The sequence below is a fragment of the Silurus meridionalis genome, chromosome 1 (assembly GCF_014805685.1).
Source record: "Silurus meridionalis isolate SWU-2019-XX chromosome 1, ASM1480568v1, whole genome shotgun sequence".
In the NCBI taxonomy this organism is placed as follows: domain Eukaryota; kingdom Metazoa; phylum Chordata; class Actinopteri; order Siluriformes; family Siluridae; genus Silurus; species Silurus meridionalis.
In genome coordinates, this window is record NC_060884.1 from 14254723 (window position 1) to 14282348 (window position 27626).

The following is a 27626-nucleotide window of genomic DNA, read 5'->3' on the forward strand; positions in this document are numbered from 1 at the left end:
GAAACCTTTGTCCCTGCTAGACAGCAGAAGATGGGTAGGTCATTAACCTTCCAACATGACAATGATTCTAAATGTACCTCCAAATGATCAAAGCAATGTCTTATGGAAAGGAAGATAAATGGTCCTTAAGTGGACACGCCAGATACCTATCTTAAATATGATATTTTAAATTTTAAAAAAGCAGTCAGTTGACACTCACCGCAATTTTTTTAAATAAAATTGAATAAAAAAAAACTAGCTTTGCACCACTAGATTGGGTAATATTTGTTCCTTGCATAATGAGCAAATATTACCCAACCTAGGTGTGCAAAGCTAGTACAGACATATCCAAAAAGATTAATATCTGTAATTAAAGCACCTCTAACCCCTCTATTTTGGCGTTCCTGACTAGGAAAATGAAGTTGCTGTTTAGCTGCATGGCTTATGGCTAGTAAACAATAGCCAATACAGTTTTTTCCAAGCTACACCCATTGGCTTTTTAGAAATATCTGCAACATTGTAGCGAACCTCTTTATCCCATCTATGAGAGGAAAATGAGAACCACAGGCAGTACCTGGTGTCATTTGGATGTAAGTTAGAAAAATACATTCTAAGTACAGATTTAACCTGACATAAAACAAAGCATTGTAACTTTTTCAGACCCTTTAAAAGGCTGTGTACACAGTAAGTAAGATGCATTAATAGTTATTTAGCTTTTCTAAAGTGATAAGTTTGAGTGGACAAAAACACTGATTGAAACTATGTAGCAGTTGCTCAGTTGGTTTGCATATCTTATTGATTAAACGTAACAAGATACAGTTAAAGTGTGATACAGTTTTGGTTAGATGTTACCTGAAACAAGTAAAAACATATCATACTACAACTATACCGCTTGTTCCAAGTATAGACCCCCCTTTTCCGCTGGCGTGCATATTTTGATTGAGCAACGGTTTCAAACATACAGCCTGAGGTGTGAGCCATGTCTTTCGTGCTGAATAGAGTGATAATCCCATGGACATAAAGACAGACATTGACAAAATGTGCTAATGAATTGAAATGTTAATTAGCTTTGTTTGTTGTTTTGTTTTGTAAATAATTTTGTTAAATATATTGATACTTTCCCTCACTTTAATATTATGGGATATTAATTGCAGATTTACAATGTGTTTAATAATTATTCTAAATTATTCATTCAGGTTAAATGCAATTTGGGTTCTGATTATAATTCTAAAAAAGAGTTTAAGGGGGTTAACATGTGCAATAGATTATTTATAAACAGTATAAACAAGGATGTTTTTTTAAGGCAGAGATGCCCTAATTAAAGACCATTGGCCAAAGTTGGCCTGCGTTGATATATGATTTATATATGTTGTATACATTAAGACTTTTTCTGTTCTGGTAGAATCACAAATGAGAGGAACCATGGCAACTTTCACTTTACTTGCTATTTAACATTTCTGCTGTGACGTGACAAGTCAGCTCCATCTAGTGTTCCATATAAAAGAGCCTTATATAAGATTATTTATAATAATCACCACAAGGGGCGCTATCCAAAATCACAAGCACTGTTTAAACCAGCCAAACGTGTTGTCTTTTTCAGGCTTTCTTTGGTTGTTTGTTTGCTACCACCAACTAGCTAGGTTAAGGTTTGTTCGTTGTGTGAACTCTCTGAATTGTATATAAAATATTTGGACTTGTGAGTAAAGATGGGATGTGACGGAGGAACCATTCCTAAAAGACACGAACTAGTCAAAGGACCAAAGAAGGTGGAAAAGGTCTGAGCTAATTTTTCTAACATAATCGTGCGAACCTTAAAAGATAGCGAGCTGGCTATGATGTAGGCTAGTCAGTTGGGGAATCCGTTTATTAATAATAATAATAACAATAATAATAATAATAATAATAATAATAATAATAATAACAATGTATTAATATTTCTCCAAGATAATTAATGCTTTATGGGTCATATTTAAACGAGTTGTACTGTCGCCCAGTTGTTTACATTCAGGTTACGGTAGCAAGCAACTCATTTCCAGCACAAGTTAAAATATTTAGTTCGAGCATTTATTATATAAATATATATCTATTTCTATATACGGTTCCTATTATCATTTGTATCACAAGACTAAATAATTCCACACGTGCTCTTCCGTAGTTACTTTCTGTACTGCACTGTATTAACATTTTACTTTATTTGATAATTAATTATTGTATTTTATTGATAAATAAATTATTAATAAAAAAAAAAACCTAAATGCAAAACAAATGTTATGTGGCAAATGCAATTTCGCGATAAACTGGAGGGGGTGGGATTCGAATCTTGGTAAAGTGAGGGATTACTGTATATACTGTACTTGGTATCACCTGTTCCTAGTTTGCGAATGATAGTTGCAGTAGTAGTTTACCATACATCATTGTTGTTATGCAGTTGTTTAGCTGTTGACAGATTTCAGAGATTTCACAGGTACATTTGAACTCTTCATGTAAAACCACCACCAGCCATCACTGGATTTCAAGCAGCATTGTAGGACCCTGAAATCCAGGTGCTAGTTTGCAGATGGTTGGATTTTTAGGTAGGGCGCAGCTATCAATTATTTTAGTAATCGGGTATTCTGCCGACTAGTCCATCGATTAATCGAGTAATCGGCTAAGAAGTACTTTTTCTTTATTAAAGAGCAATACTAAATATACATGAGAATAACGAGACGGTTCTCTGAAAATGAACAAGCATTTTGTTTCCTTTTTTAGAAATTTTTTTTATTGCTGTATTTGCAATCTGTGAAAACTAAACCTATTTATTGCATTTGATTGCCATATTACATCAAAATACAAAGATATAAAGAAATAAAGAAATCATAAATAGATATATGAGAGAGAAAAAAACAAATTTAAATTACTTTAAAAAAGGGTAAATGCACTGGATGGTGTTTTCTTTATGTTTTAGTTTGAAATGATCCAAAACTTTGCAAACTGTCTTCTCCCCTTTCTGTTGTTTTTTTCTCCGGTTTTCCATTTTTCATTATGCAGCCTCTTCTGTGTTTACCTGTACAGGCCTTTCCATGCAAAGGTTGTGATTTCTAAAAAATAAAAAAATAATAAAAAACTCCACTTCTGTAAGTAAACTCTGAGCCCTGCACATGCACAACATAGAAACACAGAAGGCGAGAAGAGGAATTGGCGAGACAGCCTTTGCACGGAAACTGGCGTACGCACTTTATAAATGAGACCCCGGAACCCCGGAACCCCGGAACGAGTTTAGCAAGTGGTGTGTTAGTGCTAATGGTTCTTGGGGAACCACAGTGCTCCATGTGTAGTTAAATGAAGTTACTAAATGAAAAATTTTTTTAAATTAAAATTATTATATATATTATTATTTCAGGTGGACAAAAATGCAGAGCTTGCTGCCAAGTGGAAATACTGCAGCCTGAGCCAAGAGAAGCTACGCCGCCCTATTGTGTCCTGTGAACTTGGGAGGTAAAAGAATGCTGCTTTTTTTTTTTTATTACAAATAGCTGCTCTCTCTCTTTGTTTTTGAACTTTTTTGAATTAAATTTCTTGAACAGGCTATACAATAAAGATGCCATCATTGAGTATCTGTTGGATAAATCTGCCGAAAGACCAAACACTGAAGTTGTTGCACACATACGTGCCATCAAGGTGAGCCCAAAGCCTAACACTTTTATGGACCAAAATATGAAAAGTTGTTTGTCTAATTCTATTTTAACTTGCTACAATTGACAATTCTTCTTGGTTTTATACAAAGTCCAGAAGAAGCATGTTATACAGTGTGTGTATGTATATATGTATATGTGTGTATGTATATGTTTGTGTTATAAATCTATTATTCGCTTGTTTTGGTTATTAGGTTGGAGAAGTAGATGTTATGATGTTTTTAGGTCACCATGTATGTACTCAATGTTTGTTTAAATGTAAAAAAAAAAAAAAAAAAAAAAAAAGCTCCATTTGGTTCTTCTACTTGTTGGTGTGGCAACAAATCTATGTACTTTTTTTTTTTCTTTTCAAACCCTGCTGCGCTTTTTCCATCGGCTGCACTTCACATATTAAGCGAGGGCAAAGTGTTGCTGTAGGCCAAGCGGTAGCTCAGATAGATTTTGGGTTGAAAGGTCGTAATTAGGGCTGAAACAATTCTTCGAGTAACCTGAGTAATTACAATACAAAAAATCATCAAGGCAAATTATTCATTTAGTCCATTTAACTACATACGGTGCATTTTGCCTAATTTCGACTTTATTTCTTGCATTTCTGAGGTTTTTTTTTAGCCAATTGGGCAGCGTCACCCTCTCTGTAGTGGCAGAAAGCTTTACACTTTAAAAAATACAATCTGCTACAGTCAGTGGAATCGCATGGTATCGAACTAAGCATCTGATCCCTGGGAGAACTCTGCCTAACAATCAGCTCCGGAGGAAACACAACAAGACAGATGAAGAGGAGCCTCGTTCATACACCAGCTTCAGACTTCAGGCCCAAAACATGGTTGCTGGTGGATGCACCAGAAATGTCGTATGTTTACGAGAAAAAGTTACAATTGCGAGAAAAAAAGGTCAAAATTAGGCAATTTTTGGTAATGTGGTGTAAAATGCATCCATAAATTTAAGCCAAAGAAAAAGACAGAAAGTTTCTGAAGTTTGTGATGATTTCCAACTAAAACACACTTTGCATAAAACACACTCTTGCAATTTCTGTAATAAAAATTTACATTTTGTAAAAAGGAAACAAATTACTTGTTCATTTTAAAAGACCATCTTGTTTTCTCTTGTATATTTAGTATTGCTCTTTAATTTAGAAAAAAAGTACTTTTTATCCGTGGACTAATCAATAGAACACTTGATTACTTAAATCGATAGCTACAGCCCTATTCATAAGCTCCCAAGTTGCTGCTGCTTGGACTTTAAGCAAGGCCTAGCAGCTTAGCCCTCAGCGGCACATTTATATAACTGAAAAAACTGTGAGTCGCAACAGCCATATACCATAAATATAAAAGTACCAGATCAAAATGCACTACAATGCATCACTAGAACTGTTTTCTAAATGTAATACTAGCATAGCATCCTGTTACCTCACAATTAAAAATGTCATTGTAAAGTAAATAAAGAAAGACGCTAGCCAGACTCAAATAGCACCTTTACATGTGATTAAAGTTCCTGTGTTAGAGATGTTATTAGGACAGGATAAATACACTACACAACACTAAATATCTGCTCTTATATAATGTGAAATATGAAGAACATTTTATGCATATGTATTGGTTTCACACTCCTTTAATTTCTCTGTTTTTTTGATACACAAAGGATATAAAAGAGTTGAACCTGACTGATAACCCAGCATGGGAAGGCGAGAGAAGGAATGCTAAGGGTGACCGCTATGAAGACATGCATTGCTCTATGTTTATCTGCCCTGTAGTGGGACTGGAAATGAACGGCAAACACAAGTAAGTGAAACTCTTTTTTACTGTCATGTTATCATAATGCTAGCTTCAGGAATAACCACACAGTTGGAGGTGAGCACAAGTCGGGGATTAATGATGCTGTGGGGGTATTAAATATCAGTCCTTCTAGGATCTAGTACTGGACAACTTTTTTCCACTATTATATGACACCTTAACTCTGGACTGTCACTTCAACTCTGAACTTGCACAGCACATGTGTCACTTTATACCACACCATACTGCACATGGACACTTTAAGGACAATCTGACTAAATCACTTTGATTTGGACTGTCAATTTCTGTTATATGCATCCAACCTCGTATAGAATTAATGTATATACATATATTTTCGTTACATTATACTTTTTTATTTATCTACTTTAAAAAAAAAAAAATCCTTATATTCTATTCCTTTTTTCATGCTTAAATGTTGGACAGTCGTAAAAAGCATTTCACTGCATGTCGTACTCTGTATGTATGTGACAAATAAAATTATATTTGGAACTTAAAGGGAATTGTTTTTATGCAGTTTTATGATTAAATAATGAAATTTATTAATAAAAATAGAATTATTAATTAGAAAATGAAGTCAAATGTTAATTACAGTACAGTACTGTTTACGTAAAATAGCGTTTCAGGTGTGGCACCCGTTTATCGCAGTTTTTCGTTCATCGAGGGCGGGTTTGGAACGTAACCACCGCGATAAACGGGGGATGTACTGTACATTGTGACTTGATTCATTGTGATGGTTATGCCTCCCATTGCTCTAGAACCAGCCTCGAGTTTTTATGACGACTTACAATATATTGAAATTATATTGTAGATATAATATATATTGCAGATGTGTCACGTAGACTTTCGAATGTCAATCTCGAACCCTACTATATCTCAGATGTTTTATCGGGTTTATGCCTGGTGACTGAGAAGTAAAGAATACCAATTCAGATAGATTTTTTGCTTTGAGACATTGTGAGTCATGAGTGCATTGTTTAGCTGGAAGTAAGTATTGTGTAATTTACAGTCATGAAATTGATACAGTCTGTGGAAATGATGATTGCACAATCTGTCTCCACCAGCCTGCATTGTTGGCAAGCTGGGTTCATTGCTTCATGCTGCTGGTGCCAAAATTTGAATCCTGCGTTGTATGAGACTTCGACTTTGACATTCATCACATGAGGTGCCACAAATCAGCTGTTCAGATTTAGTGAGCTTAAGCCCAGTGCAACAGCTTTCTTCTTTTGACTTCTGCTGTGGTCTTTTCTGAGATGGTTTTCTGCTCACCACAGTTGTACAGAGTTGTCAGTTCAAACCAGACTGGATGTTTTTTTATTAATTTTTTTTATTAATAGCACCATTCTGAGTAAACAATAGAGACTGTTGAATTTGTGGAATTCTCAGGAAGCACAGTTTTTCCCCCATTCTGATGATTGATGCGTCTGTTACCTGAAGATGCTTGTCCATATCAGGTTGATTTTTATAATTTTTTTATTGCACAGCTACTTCGCATTTGGCTGATTAGAAGTGTACATCAGTGCAGTTGCACTATTTGAACACCAGATGTCCCAATTTGTTAAACTGTGAAAGTTGATGGGTGAAAAAAGTGACACATATATGGACAACCTGCTGGAAAAAGATAGTTGGTTATTAAAAGTTAAATGGTGTGGGGTCTATATAAAACTTGAAATTCTTTAAATTAATTTTGATGCTACCAGTGGCCAGTACACATGCCATTAATGAACAAGAATTCAGCTGTGTCAAAGTGTCAAGTGATCGAATTTTCAACCTACATTTACTGTAATAAATGTACAATGATTGTTTGTTATTTAATCTTTTTTGGTAAGACTCTGAGTGTGGCTTCCTTACATTTGTTCTCATAGACCAGGGATGGGCAAACTTTTTGACTCACGGGCCACAATGGGTTCTAAAATTTGAGAGGGACCGGGTCATATATATATATATATATATATATATATATATATATATATATATATATATATATATATATATATATATAAAACATTAGAGATTTGCAAAATTCAGTTTCATCAAGTGCCAAAAGATCAACAATTTGTTGATCTTTTTTTTTTTTTTGGCAGTGCATCAATAAACACAGCAGAAAAACTCAAGTTCAGTTTCAGTGGGAACAGTGTTGTTGAACTCCTTATTTTTGCCAGTTCATTAAAGTCTGGAGTAAGTTTTGTTGTGGCAATTCTCAGGATAGATCCGAGGTGTTTGTCAGAAACTGTCGCAGTTTTTTAAAGCGTATCAGATTAAGCTCTCTTAAAAGAAGAGAGTATTGCACGCGAACAACGTCAATGGAGCTGAAGTGCGACATCTTTAGGGGAAACGTGGGCATTACAGGGTGAAGGTAAATTAAACAATGTTTACCGTGTACCCATGGGCGTAAATTTCATTTAGCAGTAGGGGGGACAATAAATATAAAATTTCTCATGAGCAATTTTTGAAGGGGGACACAAATAATAGTCAAATTGTGCTTATAAAGACACAGTGTCCCCACAGTGAAAAACTTTGCTTTTATCATTATTATTGTAGCATGAAGACTGCGTCACTATGGTTATTTTGAAAGTTTTTCTCAGGTTCAATGAAGGTTCAGCAAAACAAGGAATTGAAAAAAAGTTTAAAATTTTATTTAAAATTAATTAAGACACTTAAAAACAGAATAGAAATTGATTATACAAAAGAATACAGTGGGGTCAGTTCAGACGTAGCACAGTGCTCATTTAGTAAATGCACAGATAAACAATATGCTAATTGTGGCCGTTAATGTTAAGTTAACATTATACCAAGTCGTCCCAAATAAAACACTACATAGGAAACAGCTTTGGTGTGTTAGTGTCAGTGCACTATGCAACAAGCTATTGTACACAAGCTAACGTTCACTAGATAAGTCATATTTTAATCGCTAATATAACAGATTCATGGAAAATTACATAGGTAATCAGCATTTTTGCCGCAACTAATTTATAAATGAGTCTGCATCAACTAGATTAAAGAGAATCGCTTTATTTAAAGAGAATAAAATACCCTACTTAATGGAGTTAAACATTAATTGAGCAGCAGACACACACCTGACTCGTGTGTGTAGAGTAGGTGAGATGAACTGGGAAAGCAGGCATGTCCCCTCCGTCCCCCACGGGATTTACGCCCATGCCCGTACCTATTTTAATAGAATTTGGTCGCGTCCGGCGGGCTGGATTAATAAACCCAACAGGCCGTGTGTGGCCCGCGGGCCGTAGTTTGCCCATGCCTGTCATAGACACATCCTAACTTTGTCGAATTTACCAGATGTACACCGCCCTCTTCAGGTCAACCTTTTACATTAAATTTAGAACTGAACTCTGGCTGGAGCATTCAATAACCTAGCTCTGATTTTGCGAAGCCATTCCTTTTGGAGGTGTGCTTTGGTGGTTGTCATGCTGAAGTCATCTAAATTGTTTAGGTTAAAGCCTTAATGATTTTGTGGCAAAATGGACTGGCACATGTTTCCTTCACCCTGATTAAAGCCACAGTTGTAGCAGAAAAACAAGACAAAAAAAGCAGCTGCTTAAAGTCAGGCAGATATGAGCAAGCAGGTTTGGGGAGGAAAAAAAATTATCTCCGTCAACACATTTTGACCATGAAATGGTTGCTGCTGCTAGGCAGGCCGGTTTGAGGAACTGCTAATCTCTAGGGATTTGTACACCCAACGGCCTCTAGAGATTACAGAGAATGGTTCAAAGAAGAAAAAACCGTCAATCATGTCCTACTTTCTTAAATGAATCCATATAATGTATAGAAACATTTAACTTAAACTTTAACTTAAATTCTAATCATCATTTATATTTATTGATTTTGTTCATGACAGGTTTTGCTACCTACAAAGCTGTGGCTGCGTGTTTTCAGAACGAGCTCTCCGGGAAGTGAAGACCGAGATCTGTCATAAGGTAAGAAGCTATAACATAACATTGGAGAAGGATCTGATTTTTGCAATCTGTAGATTAACGTATGTGTCAGAGGAAATAATCATCTGCCGCTGTTGATGGTAATGAGCTCAGCATTGTTATAATTATATAAATGCTTACCAGCTTTGCTACCGTTACCTTAATATCTAGGTGAACATGTTTCTTAGGCATCTCTGACACTAGGTTAAGAAAGACAAGATAGCTTTTATCTTGCTGTTAAGATCTAGTTCAGACATTTAGTAGACATTTTAGGATTCAATTGATTGAAGTCGATTCTCTGAGTAAAATGGGTTTTCATAGTGAACAGCTATAATGCAAAATGTTTCTGCAAAGATGGTGTCCTCTTTGTCTGTCTATGTTTTGCAATTACACAGCCAGCCAATAAAATTGCGTATAATCCGGTTTGCATGAAGTGCAAGATTTTCGGAGGTTGAGGCACACAAGTAAAAACATTGCATTTTTCAGCATTAAGACAAGCAGTGAGTGACACACAGTTGTTGGCAGCTAACATGAATGCCTCTCAAAACAAAGGCTGTAAAATACCATTTAAATACACACCCTTTTCATATGTACAGTGTCTGTCAAAAGTTTTGGAACACACTGCTCTGCTGGCGCAAACTCATCAGAATCGTTTTTAATCTATTTTTATAATCAGTAATGTATTTAAAATATTTCCAACAGTCCATTCTCTAAATTGTATCGTGTTCCCTTGAGTGTGCTGCTTCAAGTACAAGGAGTGTCTGTTTACAGACACTCATCAGAGCTTGCAAACAACTTTTATAGCAAACACAAACTCTAATATATTCATTTGGATTTAATAGATGTTTTTCATTTCCCACTGGTGGACATAGGAGAATAAATTGATTTGGTTGCAGATCCGCTTATATGGACATTTCCAAGACAGACCTTTCATGAAAAGGTGGACATTGTGAGGAAAGGGCAGCCAAAACAGTTCAAAACAGTTGCAATTTATACTTTTGTGTTTTCTTTCTCGTAGAATGTGCACAAAAGCACACAATTTGCCTTCGTTTCAAATCCACAGGAAAACCATAATTCACAAAAAATGCACCAAAACGTCCAAGGACTGGGCCGGCCATTTTATGATAAATAGCTCCATCTGACTGTTTTCTCTCTAAATATTGCTTACAGAGCTTGGACGTACACTTCGGGTCATTGTCTTGTTGCCTGCAGAAGGTAAACATATCGGTTCAGGATTCCTTTCACCTGGAATAAGTCTCAAACCTTCCCTGCTCTAATCAACCCCCGAGCCGTAAGCTTCCGCGCCCATTTTTGACTGTGGGTGTGAGGCAGTCTGATAACACCTCAAGACCCAGCAGCTTCTGTCATCTGGTTAAGATAATAAAGTAAATAAAATGACAAAGGTTGGGAGAACTGCTCCATTGTACCCCTATGTTGACCTTCTTTAAACTGTTGCCACAACCATGCAAACACGCAATGATCAAGAATGTCTTTGTATGCTCTAGAATCAAGAATAAAAAAAAATATAAGGGATCAAACCTGTTCCAGCACGACAATCCAAGCTCTGTAATGACATTGTTTGTCAAAGGTGGTGTGTGTAAGAACTCAATTGGGTTGCACTGATCCTGAAACTCCTCACCCAACACCTTTAGAGTGAATTGGAACTCTCACTTTATGCCAAGCCTCCTCACTAGACATCAGTGTTCCCTCTATTATGCTCAAAACCGAAAACTATTATAAAAACTATTATAGTGACTAATTGATTGTAACCGATTAAAAATCTCTAATTTTTGAGCATGTTGTGGAATTCCATGGCTTATGTTGTTAGTCTTCCCTTGTTAGCTTTGGTTGCTTTGTTGGCATTTGTTTCCTGCACTATGTGGGTTTGCTCCTCAGATTGCTATATTGTAGGATACATGAGACAGCCCCTCTCAATTCAAAATGTTATGCTTGGACTGCTTCTTTACTGGAAATGAGTAACATGGTAGATTTTCCAAATGATGAAATACTCACCACACGTGATTACATATTGTGGTGTGGATTACTTAAGATGTTAAAAAATTCTATGAATATCCTGAGAGATTCTTTTCAGATTCATCAACCAATTCTTAAAGCTGTTTTAAGTGCATAATCTCCTGTTGTTCCACGTTTCAAGGGTGTTCCCAGTGACTCAGAAGACTAATGAAGAGCTCATTGTCATGTTCATGAAACCAGTTTGACATGACCTCTTAGACAATTGGCAAACTGTGGTAATGAAGGGTCACACATTGTCAGCCACAATATTCAAATAGACAATGGTTATTCAATTTATATTGCTATTAACTGCACCAAATTCTTAACCAACCACCTCAGCAGAAAGTAAAAATAATCAGAACTGGCTTTTTTTCCCAGTTTTTAGCTGCCCACTCCATCCACCTCAAGGGTTGACCTGTTTATACAGAGTGGTTATCTGAGTTTGTGCAGCCTCTCTGTTAGGTTGAACCAGTCTGGTTATCTTCCACTGATCTCTTATTAACAAGATGTTTCCGTCTGTAGAAGTGACACTTTTGTTAATTGCACAATTCACTCCACAGATTGTGCTTGAATATCCCAGATCAGCGGTTCTAGAAATACGCAGAACCAATGCATCTGGCAATATCAACATTTTTCTCCATTCTGGAGGACAGTTGCACTCTACATTTGAGTGGATATTTCAGTGTTAGCAAGACAAAGCCCCAGTCTGAATCAGTATGCAATACAATTTTTGGCTGTGTAAAATAGGTATCACAAAGAGGAAAAATAACACCAATGACTCAAAGATAATTGAAATGCAGAGACACTAGTAAAAAATTGCCTCAGTAAATTTGTATATGACAATGCAACATTTGTTCATTCATTGAGTGACTTCTTCAGATCAGTGGACATGTGAGGAAAACCAGTATGTAGCTCTGGAAATCTAAATAGCAATAGTTGTAAATTAAACCTTTTTTTTTTCCCCCATAATATAGTTTCAGGTATAAAAGAAGACAAATGAGTAGTTTAATTTAAACTTTATAAATAACACAACCTTAAGCAATGAATATTCTGTATGGTCAGTGTTCTTAACACTTCTTCTGAAGTTCCTTAAAATGTAATTACAGCCACGTTTTAGTAAATATAAAACAGCTTTGTATATCATTTCGACCTATCTTATCAATAGCTCTTGGTCCATGGGTTAATTATTCAATGTAAAGCAATTTTAGTTTACAAATTAACTGTGACCTTATCTCTTTTTCTTCCTGCCTGGTACCTTTGCATTTCTCTTGTGAGTTTCCATGATGACTGAATGGGCACCTTTGCCTGCTGTAAGACTTTGTGCCTGTGCCACTGTTCCAGGCAGTCCAGAGCTTCAGGAAATCTTGTGCTCTCAAACTTGTTAGCAAACATGCAGTTGCTCTCAATTATCCAGGGTACATCCTCAACATTGTAGATGCAGATATCCCTGATGTAAGTTCCTGTGGGGACAAATAGTGTTTAGCATTATTGATGTTTGACACATGGGTGTTTACACTAGATATTCAAAGGGCTTTAGGCGGTGGCTGATGAGTTTTGTTTTGTAAATGTCATACCATTACAGCCTTGGTGTGCTGTCCCTTCTTGGTCTCTCCATTTAATAGCGCGAATTTTACCCTTCCATTCGCCATCTACCTCACTGCCAGGGGCCTCTGTAAAGAATTGAAACAGTGTGAACATATCTCGTATTTTGTGACTGTTTCGAAAAACAATCGAAACTTGAAAATCGAATTTTTATTTTCAGAAGCAGTTTGATCTTACCTTTCACATGGTTAAGCGTTACCCAGTAATGCTCATCGGGGCTGTAGGTATCCCTAGACCATTCCAACAGGTCTTTGGCCACTGTGCTGTTAAGGACATATTCCACAAATTCTCTTTTTAGACTGTAGTAGGCTGTGCCAAAGTAGATCTCCAGGTTGTGTGGAGCGGGGGACTTTTTTTTATTTGGGTCCAAGGCTACCACATGTTGACCTGTGACTTCCATGTGTTGTATTTCAGTCCTGTATCGCATGTAAGTTGGCTGTTTGATACCTGGACTCATATTATTATCGATCCATTCTTTATCTTGCATATACCAGACCAGCTCCAGGTTGCTCATGACAGGAAAATCCTGGCCACACAGGTTTATCACTTTTTTCCATTTGACTGGAGCCTTCACCAGGTCCTCCATACAGTTAATGTCAGCCTTCAGACGGGAAAATCCTGCATAGGTCACTGTCTCGCTAACTGAGGATAGAAAGACATTTGGAAAACAGTCTGCTAATCTCTCAACACTTTCTCTGTAGTCTTTTGGAGCTTTGGCATCTACGTGAATACAGTAAACATTGTGTGGTGCATAAATGGCTCTGAGCAGACGTACAAACATCTCCAGGTCTTTGTGAATAGTGATGATGAAGGCCAGAGGGTAGTCTTCCTCTTCTTTGCTCAGGGTCTTCATAATAAAGTGAAACTTGTGTTGCATATGGGAGCAGTTTAGTGGACTGTTGAAGTAGATAAAGTTCTGACATTCTGTTCTTTCCCAGCTTGTGTAAGGGGTGGTAGGTGGCAAAACTTTACAGTTTTCAGGGAATGGACGGCAGCTCAAGACAGATGCAACCTTTGGCGCATTTGAAAACCTGACCTTAAAATAAATGACTAGAATGATAAAGATGTTGACACCAAGGCATAAAAGAAAACTCGTTCTGGCTTTGTCAAACTGAAGCATAATCTTGCTTCAAAGCAGACCAGACAACATAGGACCACCTGAAATGAGTAAACAAAATCAATAGGTAATGTAAAGTACACAGGCTCTTGGCTGAATTTACTAGAATTGTTATTTAAATGCTTCTGGGTTTGCTTTTTCCAGGAAATTCATTTATCTTTGCAAAACTGTAGACACTTCTAAATATACTGAAATAGCTAGCACAGTGGTTAAGATGCTGGGCTTCTGATTAAAAAGGTTGTGAGTTCGAATACCAGTAATACCAAGATTGCCCTTAAGCATAGGCCCTTAACATACAACTGCTTAGATGTTGTGTTTGACAAATGACTTACCGTAAAATGTCAAGTCGGAAGCTGTGTTTACACTACAGTTTTTGTTCCACTGACTTCCATTCACACTCTTGTGATTGCTGGAGCTAGAAACACAAGTTAATCGCAACGTTGTTTTACATTTAACTGCATTTCAAAGTTCAAGTTTGGTGAATTCCGACCTGCGAATTCACATGATGTAAAGATGTGTGAACTTTTTTTCAGCAAATACCAGATGAAGGAAATATTGATTGTGGTGGTGTGGCAACATCAAGTTTTTACACCATTATTAAACAGTTTAAAAATCATGCTGTCACTGCATACAATAACAGCTTGTATACATTGATATGGTTGCCCCCCATATTCACAGCAGGTTTACAAAGAAAAACTTTGCATGCTAAAGTTTGCATTACAAATAATTTTATCTACATTGAATCAGCACGATGTTTAATGACTTTGCATTTCCTCTGTGGTCTTTTTGGTTTGAGGAAGTGTAATGTTTTGTGGGGTTTTTTTGTTTGTTTTTTTGTGTTTTGGGTTTGAGACAAATAACTGGTTGCCTTTATTTCCAGTTGTAACCGACATGCACAATGATTACACACACATGCTTTTCCTACCTCACAACAATTTTTTTTTACAAATTTGCTGAACATATTTTAAACATATTTTATTTCTGAAGAAAAACGAAGACATAAACTGTAGCCCTAATGTTTCATACAAAATGCATCTAGACTTTAGTTTGAGTTTAATTGCAATTTTTTCTATGACCTTTTATACATCATATAAAAAAAAGACATTTTGGCACGTGAAAATATTGAGTTGTGTTTCCTATTATAGGATTACGCTGTAAAAAACACAACTTTATAATTATGTTACTTATTTCTAGTATTCTTAATCATTTCAAGCTATATTTGCAGGTAGGTGTATTTCTTAGAATGAGCAAAATTCTTTGCCATTGAACAACACTAATTTGAAACTTGTATAAATGTCAAAATAAATACTCCTATTTTTTTTTTTTTTTGGCAAAATGCAATTTTATAATAGGACAAAGGAGATGGATTTGAAAAATAACTAACACCTAATTTTTTTTATCCTTTCTTTCCTACTACATTTTTTTTCACATTCGTTCCGCTCAGATTAGCTAAGTTGAGATCTAGAACAGACAAACTTATTTTACAGCAGTTTTTATCACATGTAATAGCTTTTCACCTATAAATGTTTAATCTATTGGACTACATGGATATCTCCAATTACACGTTTTTTTTTTTTTTAATACATCAACCAGAAACTACTCTTACCTTTTAAGGCTAGGCAGATTCCTCTCAAGATAACAAATTTATAAGCGTTAAAGAACGTTGACCTTCAGGAACGTCCGCTCCAGTCTAACCTCACACAAGCCACGCAGAGGGGAGTCATACCTGTTGAATGCCAGTCAGTTAGATGAAGTGTGCTACAAGTGCAGCCAACGCATGCTATGTAATTAAAGTTCACTAAATAATCAACGTACTATTCTTTTTTCACTTGGCTTTTGACTCTTCTGCGAGAGAGAGAGAGAGAGAGAGAGAGAGAGAGAGAGGTTGAGACAGGTTGAGACATAGAGCTTGCTTGGCCACCTGCCACTTTTTCTTCATTCTCCTCCCACAAAACACTGCCCCCGAGAGTCATTCAGACACGCTTGCTTGTGTTAAATGATTTAAATGTTTTTAAGTAAATAGATTTGAACGATTATAAACACCTGCTCAACTGCCAAGTTTAACCCTTTATCTCTTCAACTATCAGGTTGCTTCCCTGTTACTGGAGTGACATTAAATACACTTTTCTACACACACTGTGAACAATGTAATGTACTACTTTTCTACTAATAAATTAGATTATATACTAAACAAAATTATAAACACAACACTGTTTTTGCCCTCATTTTTCATGAGCTGAACTCAAAGACTTTTTCTATGTACACAAAAAGCCTATTTCTCTGAAATGTTGTTTTTGGATCTGTCTAAATTTGTGTTAGTGAGCACTTCTCCTTTGAAAAACCAGTGAGTATCTGGTGTGACCACCATTTGCCTCACACAAAGCAACACATCTCCTTTGCATAGAGTTGATCAGGTTGTTGATTGTGGCCTGTGGAATGTTGCCAATTGTGCCTCTCTCACCATGTCTCCAAAACGTCCTACATGCGCTGTCCCTCTAATAAACTAGTTTCTAATCCTGTCCATCCTCGTCACTCCCAATGAAAATCTAAAAATCTTCAACTCTGCCACCTCCAGCTTCACCTCCTGTCTTTTAGTCAATGCCACTGTCTCTAAACCATACAACATCGCAGGTCTCACTACAGTCTTATAAACTTTCCCTTTCACTCTTGCAGATACCCTTCTATCACAAATCACTCTTCTTCAACCCCTCCACCCTGCCTGCACCCTTTCTTTACTTCTCTAACACACTCTCCATTACTTTGCATAGTTGACCCCAGGTACCTAAACTCCTCCACCTTCACCACCACCACATGTACTCTTTCTTATTCCTACTCTTTTATTTCCTTTCTCTGCAGCATGTACCTCTTCTCAACCTGCTCCCTACTCTAATCACAATATTATCCGCAAACATCATAGTCCATTTAGACTCCTGTTTGACCTCATTCGTCAACCTGTCCATCACCACTGCAAACAGGAAAGGGCTCAGAGCCGATCCTTGATGCAGTTCCACCTCCACCTTGGTCTTTTATTTCTACTGCACACTTCACTGCTGTCACACTGTCCTCATACATGTCCTGCACCACTCTCACATACTTCTCTGCCACACCAGACTTCTTCATTCAATACCGCAACTCCTCTCTTAGCACCCTGTCATACGCTTTCTAAAACGCTTTTCTAAAACCACAAACACACAATGCAACTCCTTCTGACCTTCTCTATACTTCTCCGTTAACATTCTCTAAGCAATTCTTGCATCTGCAGTGCTCTTCTCTCAGCCTGGCTTCCACTACTCTTTCCCATAACTTAATGTTGTGACTGATCAACTTTATTCCCTTGTAGTTACTGCAGGTCTGCACATCTCCCTTGCTCTCAAAAACCGGTACCAGCACACTCCTTCTCCATTCCTCTGTCATCCTCTCACCTTCCTAAATCTGGTTAAATGTAAAAACTCCACTGCCAGCTCTCCACACTTCTACTGGTATCTCATCTGGTTCAACTGACTTTCTACTCTTCTTCCTCTTTATTGCTGCTCTTACTTCCTTCTTACTAATCTTATCCACTTCACCATCTCCACACCGTCCAACCTTTTCTCGCTCACATTTTCCTCGTTCATCAGCTGCTCAAAATACTCCCTCCATCTTCTCAACACACATTTTCATCTGCACCCTTTATTGCTCTAACTTGTAGCACATCCTTCCCAGCTCTGTCCCACTGCCTGGCTAATCGGTACAAATCCTTTTCTCCTTCCTTCCTGTCTAAATTCTCATACAGCTCCTCATATGCTTTTCCTTTGCTAGTGCAGGAACTAATAATTCAATTAATTTGTATCAATTTTATTTGTATAGCACTTAAAAATGGGCACAAAGAAACTTTACAGAAATATCTACTTTAATAAAAGTAGATTAGATTTTTTATTTATAAATTTGTCCCTACACTTTTATTTTTAATAAGTGACCCATGTGTGACTAGGTCATGAAAACTCCCTGAGATTATAATATGATGAAACCTTGAGAGGAACCAGACTCATAAGAGAGCTTTTGAGGACATTTAAGTGTGAAATGCAGTCCAAAGCCATCTTCATGTTTTTAAGTGGAACCATCCACAGTAGTATCCTGTGTCAAGTCAAGTCAAGTTTATTTGTATAGCGCTTTTCACAACAGACATTGTCTCAAAGCAGCTTTACACAAATCAACAGTTAAGGTGAATGATGTGCATTTGTCCCTGATGAGCAAGCCGTGGCGACTGTGGCAAGGAAAATGGCTTAGATGTTATGAGGAAGAAACCTTGAGAGGAACCAGACTCAAAAGGGGAACCCATCCTCATTTGGGTGACATCAAGAGTTTGATCATAAATCTTTCAACAATACAGAACACTGGAGAGTGAGAACTAACATGATTACTGGAGTATAAGATTATAAGTGATGTTATTTCTGCAGTCTTATACAGTCTATATGGTTAGTAGCTCCTAGTTTTATAAGCTCAGCATTTGTGATCATCACAGATTCAGCATCAGCTTCTCCATGCCAGAGCCTTTAAACACTCCAGGAGGTCCAATGTCAAAACCCCACACATGTAGCGGGATCCAAATGGCACTGGTACGTCTCTAGATGGTTCGGGATGTTTGCAAGTTCGGCATCTACTTCTTCAGAGGTCCGTAATCATCACGAGGTGGGAGGTGACTGGAGCTGGCCAAACCTCAGGGTGTCTCGGGATGGGGAGAGAAAGAGAAGCAGTGGAGAGGAATTAGCGTAGCTGCTGTTCATGATATTAACAGCACAAGTTGATAATGTGCATGTGATCAGATGTTCTGGAGCACAAGGTTATGATATGTGATGTGTGTTATGTGTAGGCTTTGCTAAAAAGATATGTTTTTAATCTACACTTAAACTGGGTGAGTGTATCTGAGCCCCGAACACTGTCAGGAAGACTATTCCAGAGTTTAGGAGCTAAATGTGAAAATGCTCTACCACCTTTAGTGGACTTTGCTATTCTACGAACTACTAGAAGCCCAGAGTTTTGAGATCTCAGGGAGCGTGGCGGATTGTAGCGTGTTAAAAGACTGGATAGATACATGGGAGCCAAACCATTTAGTGCTTTATAAGTGAGAAGTAATAGTTTGTAGTCTATTCGAAACTTAACAGGAAGCCAATGTAGGGACGATAGGATTGGGGTTATGTATTTTCTTGACCTTGTAAGAACTCTGGCTGCTGCATTCTGAACTACATTATCGTTACACATTCCATGTGAAGCGATCCTCAGCAGCAGATGGTGTTTTTTCTTTTTATAAATGAGTACCCCATCCTGGATTGGGGCAGTAGGGATCAGTCGGCTTGTATCTAAACAGTAGCCTACCAAGAAAGTAATTGTTCACTGTCTTTCTCCTTCCTTTCACAACTGCTGTATTTCTCTCGGGAGTTTATATTTTGGCATCGTCGTGCGTTTAAAAATCAACACCGGTGGAAGTTTTTCTCCCGAAGCCGTGCAGCTCAGAACAAAGTTGATGTGTTAGAAACAAGAAAAATGAATAAGGATTTGAGCGAGTTTGACAAGGGCCAAATTGTGATGGCTAGACCACTGGATCAGAGCATCTCCAAAACAACTCCTTTGAGCTGTTCCTGGTCTGCAGTGGTATCTAACAAAAGTGTTTCAAGAAAGAACAGTGGTGAACCAGCGACAGGGTTGGCTGGCCCGTGTGGTCCGACTACTGTAGCCAAACCTGCTGAAGAAGTAAATGCTGTTAATGCTCGACAGGTTAAGAAAAGAGGGGACCAACACTATTAGGCAGGTGGTCATAATGTTATGCCTGCTTGGTATAAGAGCTCATATAAGTGTGAAGATTTGTATAATTGGTTTTAACGTCTGCACTATCTACTGTTTCATAGTGTGGAGACCCCTTTCACGAAGATGATCTTGTGGTCCTGAATGGAAGCAAAGAAGAGCAAGAAGAGCTAAAGAAGGCAATGGAGGAGAGAAGGGCTAAAGCTAAAACAGCAAAGGTAGAATTCTGCTTCTTTGTCATTTTGTTATATAGTCCCATATCTGTTGTACAAAAACATATTTAGCTATATTCTGTTCACAAACCTGCCTGGTTCTGCCAGTGTAGAATGTGTGTACCATGTATTTCTAGTGTTTAATATTGTACTTTATTCCCATAGAAGTCGAAGAAAACCAAGGCTCTTGAGACTGTTTTTAAATCACCAGAACCAAAAGGTAAAGTATATAGATATTTTATTCTTTGGTATAGTTGACAGAAATTAGAAGAGTATGCAAGTGCAAGTATTTAGTGATTTTCTTAACAAGATTAATATAATTAAAAAAGGGCACGGAGCAAATAAGAACTGGACCTGAACACAACGAGAGAAATCCGAACTACATCGAAACCAGAGAAACTAAAGAGATTCTAGCGCTTAGTATCGACTGGTACTAAATGACATATCATTTAATTTACTATGAATGTTTGTGTTAAGAGTCTTTTTTTATAGGGAGGGTGTGCTGGTAAAGCAGTTGAGTCCAGGTGTGTGTAATCAGTAATCTGTTGCGTGAGACTGAGAGAGAGTTTGGGTATGGTCCCTGGTCATCAGCGGCATGCTTGCAGAATACCTTTCTGCATTCAGAGATGTGTAGTTAGATGCTGATTCCTGAGTCTTGTGCTGATTCCTTGTGCACACGAAACGTTTTACATAGAAATGGTGTTCGAGTAACTGTAGCAAGACCTTTTTGATCTCTGGAGTAGACCAGAATGTTGAATGTTTATCTTGGCATTGGCCAATGCATTGAAACACTGCTGGTGCCAAAAATAGCCCATATAACATGTAGTACTTGTGGTATCCAGAGGCGGCAGTACTAAAGTTTGTCTTTCACTTGCCTTACACATAGTTGCTTATCAGATTATATGCACAGATTAAATGCATTTCTTGTGGGAAGTGTATGCAAAAAAGTGCATACACTGCCACACTTGATCTGCCTCAGGTCTAACTAGTCTAATTAGTAACACCTGCTGAAAAAAGCGATTAAAAGCTATTGTTGGCTATCGTCTATTCCTGCACTTTACCACTCTGAACTGGGCAACCTTACAGTGTTCACTTTACGTCTCTTACACTCCACAGTGTGCAATATACAACAGGTTTACTGACGGTGCTATTTAGTTTTTTGTGTATTTGTCTTATACTGTCTTGTGTTGTCTTTGTACTGTTTGCACCAGGTTGCACACGATGCATTTTATGTGGCGAGGACACTTACTAGTCACTTACTAGTGCCAATTAGATCCCACTACATGTGTGGAGTTTTGACATTGGACCTCCTGGAGCGTTTAAAGGCTTCTGGCATGGAGAAGCTGATGCTGGATCTGGGATTATCACAAATGTTGAGCTCATTAGCTCCTAGTTTTATAACCATAAAGACTGTATAAGACTGTAGAAAGAACATTACTTATAATCTTATACTCCAGTACTCATGTTAGTTCTCTCTCTCCAGTGTTCTGTATTGTTGAAAATTTATGATCACCCAATGTTACCTTGATGTCTCCCAATTGAGGATGGGTTCCCCTTTTGAGTCTAGTTCCTCTCAAGGTTTCTTTCTCTAACATCTAAGGGAGTTTTTCCTTGCCACAGTCGCCACGGCTGCTCATCAGGGATAAATACACACCGTTCACCTTGACTGTTGATTTCTGTAAAGCTGCTTTGAGACAATGTCTGTTGTGAAAAGCGCTATAGAAATAAACTTGACTTGACTTGACTAGACTAGTCCTCAGCCCTGTGTTTTCTGTGACTGTTGTATGTAGCACCAGGGTTCAGGAGGAACATTGTTTCAATTCACTGTGTAATGCATCAGCTATATATGGTTGAAATGACAAAAAAACTTCTTGACTTGACTTGAGCTTTCTGGGACCCTCACATGAGCAGGAAATAACAGTTAGGACTGTATCAAAAATCATTTTATTAACCATAGCAAACAAGACATACTTCAAAAATCAAAAACTTAAACAAGCTTTGGTAATGAGCAAACATAACTGGACCTAGGCAGAATCACAAAAAATAACCCAGTTTTAGACAAAACTAGAGACAAACGGTTAACAATTGAAAGCCTTGGTATCCATTGGTAGTGATGGTGGTGAGAGTCCTAATTAGGGCTGCACAGAAATGAAAATTCTTGGCCGAAACTGAAAACCGAAAAAAAGGAAAGCAATGCCGAAAACCGAAACACCGAAAGAAATTATAGAAATTATTATTACCATTGTATTTATGGCTATGACTGTGTACTAACCTTACTAAAATCAAGGCATTCCAATTGCAAATTTAAATTCAAACTTTAATGTTTAACTTAAATGCACTCATGTGTACATTAAATAATAATGTACAGGCCCTCTGGCCTGATGAAAGGTTGTAAAATTAAATATGGTCTTTCATAAAAACAAAGTGCATTCAGAACAAGTGCAACCACTTGATGATACAACAATATTTTCACTGTAGGCCTACAACATAATAGTGTATCAAAACAAAGACTGCCATAGCCCATATGTTAACTGTAGAACTTCAACCAATGCACCAAGATTTGCAGATGTGCAAAATGGATAATAAATATTTAGACAAGCCCATTAAGTCAGACGACAGAGAATGGCTGATCATCTAAGGCAGGGGTCACTAACGTGGTGCCCGCGGGCACCAGGTAGCCCGCAAGGACCACGAGTAACCTTTTCTAAAAAATAGCCGTTTCCTACTTTGTTAAATCATTGTTGATAATTATTATGAAAAATCATTAGCATGATCAGTGTCTTCACATAATTATTAATAATAACATATAATAGAAGGGTAAATTAAGCAAATTTATTCCAGATCAAACTGAAAACTGTGTGTATTAAACTGGTAACCCTTCACATTAATCGATATCCAAGAAGTAGCTCTCAGTTTCAAAAAGGTTGGTAACCCCTGATCTAAAGCAATGAATTCCATAATCTTTTGTTTAATGACCTTTGCCTTGACACTATCACTGGGAAACTTCCTTGCCTTTTCAAAAACGTCCGCCACAGACGGAGTGCGTGTGCTTGGAGGGGTTTTGCTTTTCTGTGCCTCGTTCCTCTCATATTCAGCATAGCGATCGGGATGTTTGGATTTCAGGTGATAAATTAAACCCTAAATTAAATTAAATCCCTAGTCCTAATACTGTAACACTGTGAAGGTGGTTTAGGGGTGTGTGAAATCAGTAATCTGATTAGGATGAGTAAAAGAGTGCTTGGGTATTGTAATACCCCGCTGCCACACATGTATATTGTGCGGTATTCTTGGATATCTATTTAGACACTGCTTCTTGTGTTGACAAATATTATTCATTAATACGTGTTGTTTTGTAGACCAGTAGTACATATGTTTCAACAATTATTTATTAGAGAAAACAAATGCAAAGCGAAAGCAAAATATTAGTCATGGGTGTATAAAAAAATAATTAAATAAATAATTATAACCACACCCCTTTGACTTTTTCCCCAGTATATGCATCCAGTACATGCTCTTTGTTAGTAATGTCAGAAAATTGCGATGAAACCTTTGAAATTTTAAATTGTCTTGTGATGTAACCATGTAACACCCAAGAAACAAAAATTGTACCATAATTCCACTGTACGAAATACAATGAAACCTGCTGCTCAAAGATTTTAGATCCTGATTGGTACATTATTGTTAACTGTGTTTTTTTTCTCCCCTAATTTGTATATAGATTCCGAGTCTAAATCGGCAAATGGAGAGAGCAGCAGCAGTGACTCAGGTATAGATTTCACAATAACTGTTCTCTCACAACATATGTTTGAATAGAACTGCAGCAATATGTGTGCTTGTTGTAAATACTAGACACTGCTCATTTAGGGCACCATAAATTTGGCTGTTGAAAACACGACACCGTTTGTTCTAATAACGGCCGATAGCAGAAAGCATATGACTGTGCTATTCTGTAATGGGAGCCTTAGGCTGTGCAGTGCTCTGTAGGTTTCTTTCACAAAGGAGATAAGTATGTCATTGACACAAAAGGGAACTTTGTTTTAACAAGACATTACCATTGAAAGACATGAAAGTCTGTGTACTCTTCTGACAATGCCGTAAATGCTGGCAATGATTATCATTGTCAGGCTTTACTATATTGTTATCAAATCTTAAGTAAGTGCTTGTTTATAAAGTATCGACAAAATTAAGATTTTGAATTGAAACATCGCTGATATATTTGATTTGTTATTGTTATATAGGGCTCCTTAGTGTAATAATTATTTTTAAGTCCTTGTAAGTAAATCAAATGTATTTTAGTTATCAGCATCCTTACATTTTGAAATTTTTTTACGTCTGCACTGAAGAAAGTAATTCTACTGAGTCAATTCCTGTAAAATCGAACAAGGCTGAAAATGCTAACAGATGATTTTGTGCAGATGAACCAGTCCAGTTTTTTTACAACCAATTTTACCAACCTGATTTCAGTAGGGTTCAAATTCAGTGACTGGCCTTAAATGTTGGGGTATATAATTATCTCATCATCATATTGAGCGATTTATGGCAAAGTCTGAACAACCTGGAAGAGGAAACCTTTGGTCATAAACATTCAGGTACAAGGCATCAGTGATCCACCACTGTATTTTACAGTGGCATTCAAGTCATTTTCCTTTTATACACTTCCCTTTTTGGAACAAACATTGATGGGTCAAAGTCTAGGCAAATTTGCAACCTGTATAAATTTGTAAGTAATTGTGCTTAATGGTATTTCAGCTGCTTATGTTCTTAGGTCCACATTAATGGCTGACAGCAGGATTTTAGAGGTTTCACAGGTTTCAAGAATAACAATTTGTTTGTATTTATTTAGAATAGGAATCAATGGCTGTATTTGAAGATTATTTAAGGAAATAGAATAAACATAGTCTCTCTTATAGTTTAAGTGGACAATTTTAATTGTGTTTTACATAATAGACACAATATATGGTGGGGGAAATAATGATTTAATCCCCTGTTGATTTTGTAAACCCCCATTTACAAAGAAATGAACAGTCTAGATTTTTTATGGTAGGTTTAATCTAACAGATCTAATAAATTATTATATATAAATTATTTTGTATTTGATCGAGTGAAATAAGTATTTGATCTAACTACCAGCAAGAATTCTGACCACCACACACCCAGATTAGTCCTGTCCTTTTAAGAAAGCGCTCCTAATATCAATTTATGTGTATAAAAGACACCCGTCACAGAATTACCCTCTTCAATTCAAACCTCTCCACCAGCATGGGTAAGACCAAAGAGCTGTCAAAGGACATCAGGGACAAGATTGTAGACTTGAAAAAGGCTGCAATAGGCTACAAGACAATCAAGAAGCTTGGTGAGAAAGAGACTAGTGTTGGCACGATAACTGGAGAATGTAAGAAATACAAAAAAAAGTTAATCGCATTGGAGCTCCATGCCAAATCTCACCTCATGGGATAAGGATGATTCTGAGAAAGGTATGGATCAGCCCAGAATTACATGGGAGTAGCTTTTTAATGATCTCAGGGTCATACACATGAAAAGACCTGTCTAATGTTTTTGCCAACCAACACCTGAATGATTCAGAGAAGGCTTGGGAGAATGTGATGCTGTCAGATGAGACCAAAATTACACTCTTTGGCATCTCGACACGACTCAACTCAACACCAGACCATCACACCCAAAACCAAATATTCTAACCAAGGAGGGAGTATAGGGAGTTGAAGCCAATTAGGGAGGTGTAGGATAAATTAGTCTGTGAGTAAACAGTCAGTTTTCAGAGTTGATGTGTATAATGCATGAAAAATGGGCAAGCATGAGGATCTGAGCAACTAGACAGGACATCTCCAAAACAGCAGATCTTGTGAGGTATTTCCAGTATGCAGTACATAATACAAAATAAAAACAGTCGAAGAAAGAGCAATCAGTGAACTGTCTAACAAGGCTATGGATGCCAAGGCTGATTGGTGCATGTGAGGAATTATAGCCAGTCTGCTCCAATCCCACATAAATAAATTGAAATCAGTCAATTATAATGCCATGTATGGTTTGTCTGTTATCAATTCAGTACTAATACATTTATATTTAATATCAAGCTAAAACTGTGTGACACCCTGATGTATTGTACTCAAAATAGTGCAGCCCTTTGTCCAAGTTTGCCTACTTCTCATAGAGATGTAGAGCTGTACATTTTTATGATTCGAAACAAGCCTGTGCCACTATACTTGCCTGTTTCTTGTAGCGTGTGAGAGAAAGAATCAGCAAAGAACTGAATTATTTGGGGAAGTTAAAGCTGAAATGAAATCAGCTTGCTAGAGGACATACTGGCTGTTCCAAAGCCTACTTAGCTTTTTGTTACTGAGACAACAGTGTGGGATAAAGGAATAAGAAGATGCTGGCTGTTGTGTTTAAGCAAGTGCTACTTTTATTTGTAGTGTTTGGGAAAAGATTACAGAAAACATACCCTACGTAGTAAAATATATGATTGCTGATCCAAAGTCATACTTGGGCATACTTAAGTCTGTACATCTTTAACCACAAATATTTTCTTGTAATTATCTTCTTCCATCCTTTTAATCACTTATAGCACCAGGTCCCTCTGGCTGTTCTAAGCTTGTGAAGTCTGCCGCTGCAGCAGGGAGTAAAAGGTCCATTCAGGAAATGGAGGAGAAGTCTGAGGCCTACAAATCCATCTTTACATCTCACAGCTCTGCCAAGCGTACCAAAGACCAGATGTCCAACTGGGTTACCCACACACCCTACCACTTTTAAGGGCCACATGAGAAGTAGTATGTGGGAGGAAAAGTGCCCTCTAGTGGTAACAGTGGATATATTTTTTAAAGCTTTTATCATTTTGTTTAAAAAGGCATTTCCCTTAAAGACATCCGACCTAATTTAGTAATTGTGTTTTGTGTACATTATTCTTCCAAACACCTTCTTTGTGTAAGCATATTTTTATTTCTGATTGTTTTTTTCTGACATAAAAAAAAGTTTTTATCCCATTTTCTGTTATATTTCACTTATGTTATTTACAGTAGTGTTACATAAAACTGTTGTATTAGAACTGGTAGAAATTCAGACTGTTGGTCTCTTGGGGTTTGAGGCCACGTTTATACTTTTTGTTGAATAATATGTCACTCTCACTGTCAGTAGAGGTCAACCTATTTAAATGTTTCCAATGGAACAGCTTCAGTGTGCATTGGACTAGATAAAAAGGATCATTTAAAATGATGTACTGTTAAAATGCCCCTCACGCTTATGTAAAAATTGAACCAACTCTGTGCAACTGCCCCCATTACATAACAGAGCCACTCGATTTTCTTTAATTGGTCTCCCACATCTGTATATATCCTGTGAAAGAGCATCTTTGATAAACTTTATAAAGACTTGCCTAAATATGCCAGTGTGCTTTGTATTATGTAAAGTTCTATATTCATCGCTTAGGGATTCATTACTTGTAAATAAAGGTTTAGGAAAACATTCTTTCCTACTTGTAGTTCCTATAGGTGGCCAGTAGAGCCAGCATAGTGATGATTCTTAAG

The 27626-nt window shown here is 37.2% G+C and overlaps 2 protein-coding genes across 3 annotated transcripts; one reads left to right on the forward strand and one right to left on the reverse strand.

The window, feature by feature from the left end:
* Positions 1 to 1581: 1581 nt before the first annotated feature.
* Positions 1582 to 27482, forward strand: rtf2 (replication termination factor 2). Its single transcript, XM_046847036.1, has 9 exons — positions 1582 to 1754; positions 3359 to 3453; positions 3543 to 3636; positions 5289 to 5428; positions 9291 to 9369; positions 19981 to 20094; positions 20254 to 20308; positions 23807 to 23854; positions 26672 to 27482. The coding sequence occupies exons 1-9, from the start codon at positions 1686 to 1688 to the stop codon at positions 26854 to 26856; spliced, it is 879 nt and encodes a 292-aa protein (XP_046702992.1). The 5' UTR covers positions 1582 to 1685; the 3' UTR covers positions 26857 to 27482.
* On the reverse strand, positions 12381 to 16573 carry LOC124384285 (beta-1,3-galactosyl-O-glycosyl-glycoprotein beta-1,6-N-acetylglucosaminyltransferase 7-like). Of its 2 annotated transcripts, XM_046847025.1 has the most exons (6): positions 15914 to 16573; positions 15705 to 15824; positions 14431 to 14513; positions 13159 to 14139; positions 12954 to 13049; positions 12381 to 12839 (listed from the first exon to the last, which is right to left on the reverse strand). In XM_046847025.1, the coding sequence occupies exons 4-6, from the start codon at positions 14099 to 14101 to the stop codon at positions 12589 to 12591; spliced, it is 1290 nt and encodes a 429-aa protein (XP_046702981.1). In that variant the 5' UTR covers positions 14102 to 14139; positions 14431 to 14513; positions 15705 to 15824; positions 15914 to 16573; the 3' UTR covers positions 12381 to 12588. The 2 variants fall into 2 exon arrangements, with proteins under 2 accessions (XP_046702981.1, XP_046702973.1); XM_046847017.1 differs by having other exon boundaries at positions 15705 to 15981.
* Positions 27483 to 27626: the final 144 nt, after the last annotated feature.

What these genes read in the sequence shown, in the direction of transcription:
- rtf2 (XM_046847036.1), top strand. Translation starts at nt 1,686, where the DNA reads ATGGGATGTGACGGAGGAACCATTCCTAAAAGACACGAACTAGTCAAA. An exon ending in GACCAAAGAAGGTGGAAAAG is followed by an intron (nt 1,755 to 3,358) that starts GTCTGAGCTAAT and finishes TTATTATTTCAG; the next exon opens with GTGGACAAAAATGCAGAGCT. An exon ending in AGACCGAGATCTGTCATAAG is followed by an intron (nt 9,370 to 19,980) that starts GTAAGAAGCTAT and finishes ACTGTTTCATAG; the next exon opens with TGTGGAGACCCCTTTCACGA.
- LOC124384285 (XM_046847025.1), bottom strand. Translation starts at nt 14,101, where the DNA reads ATGCTTCAGTTTGACAAAGCCAGAACGAGTTTTCTTTTATGCCTTGGT. An exon ending in AACGCTTAACCATGTGAAAG is followed by an intron (nt 13,050 to 13,158) that starts GTAAGATCAAAC and finishes AATTCTTTACAG; the next exon opens with AGGCCCCTGGCAGTGAGGTA. An exon ending in AGCACACCAAGGCTGTAATG is followed by an intron (nt 12,840 to 12,953) that starts GTATGACATTTA and finishes TTGTCCCCACAG; the next exon opens with GAACTTACATCAGGGATATC.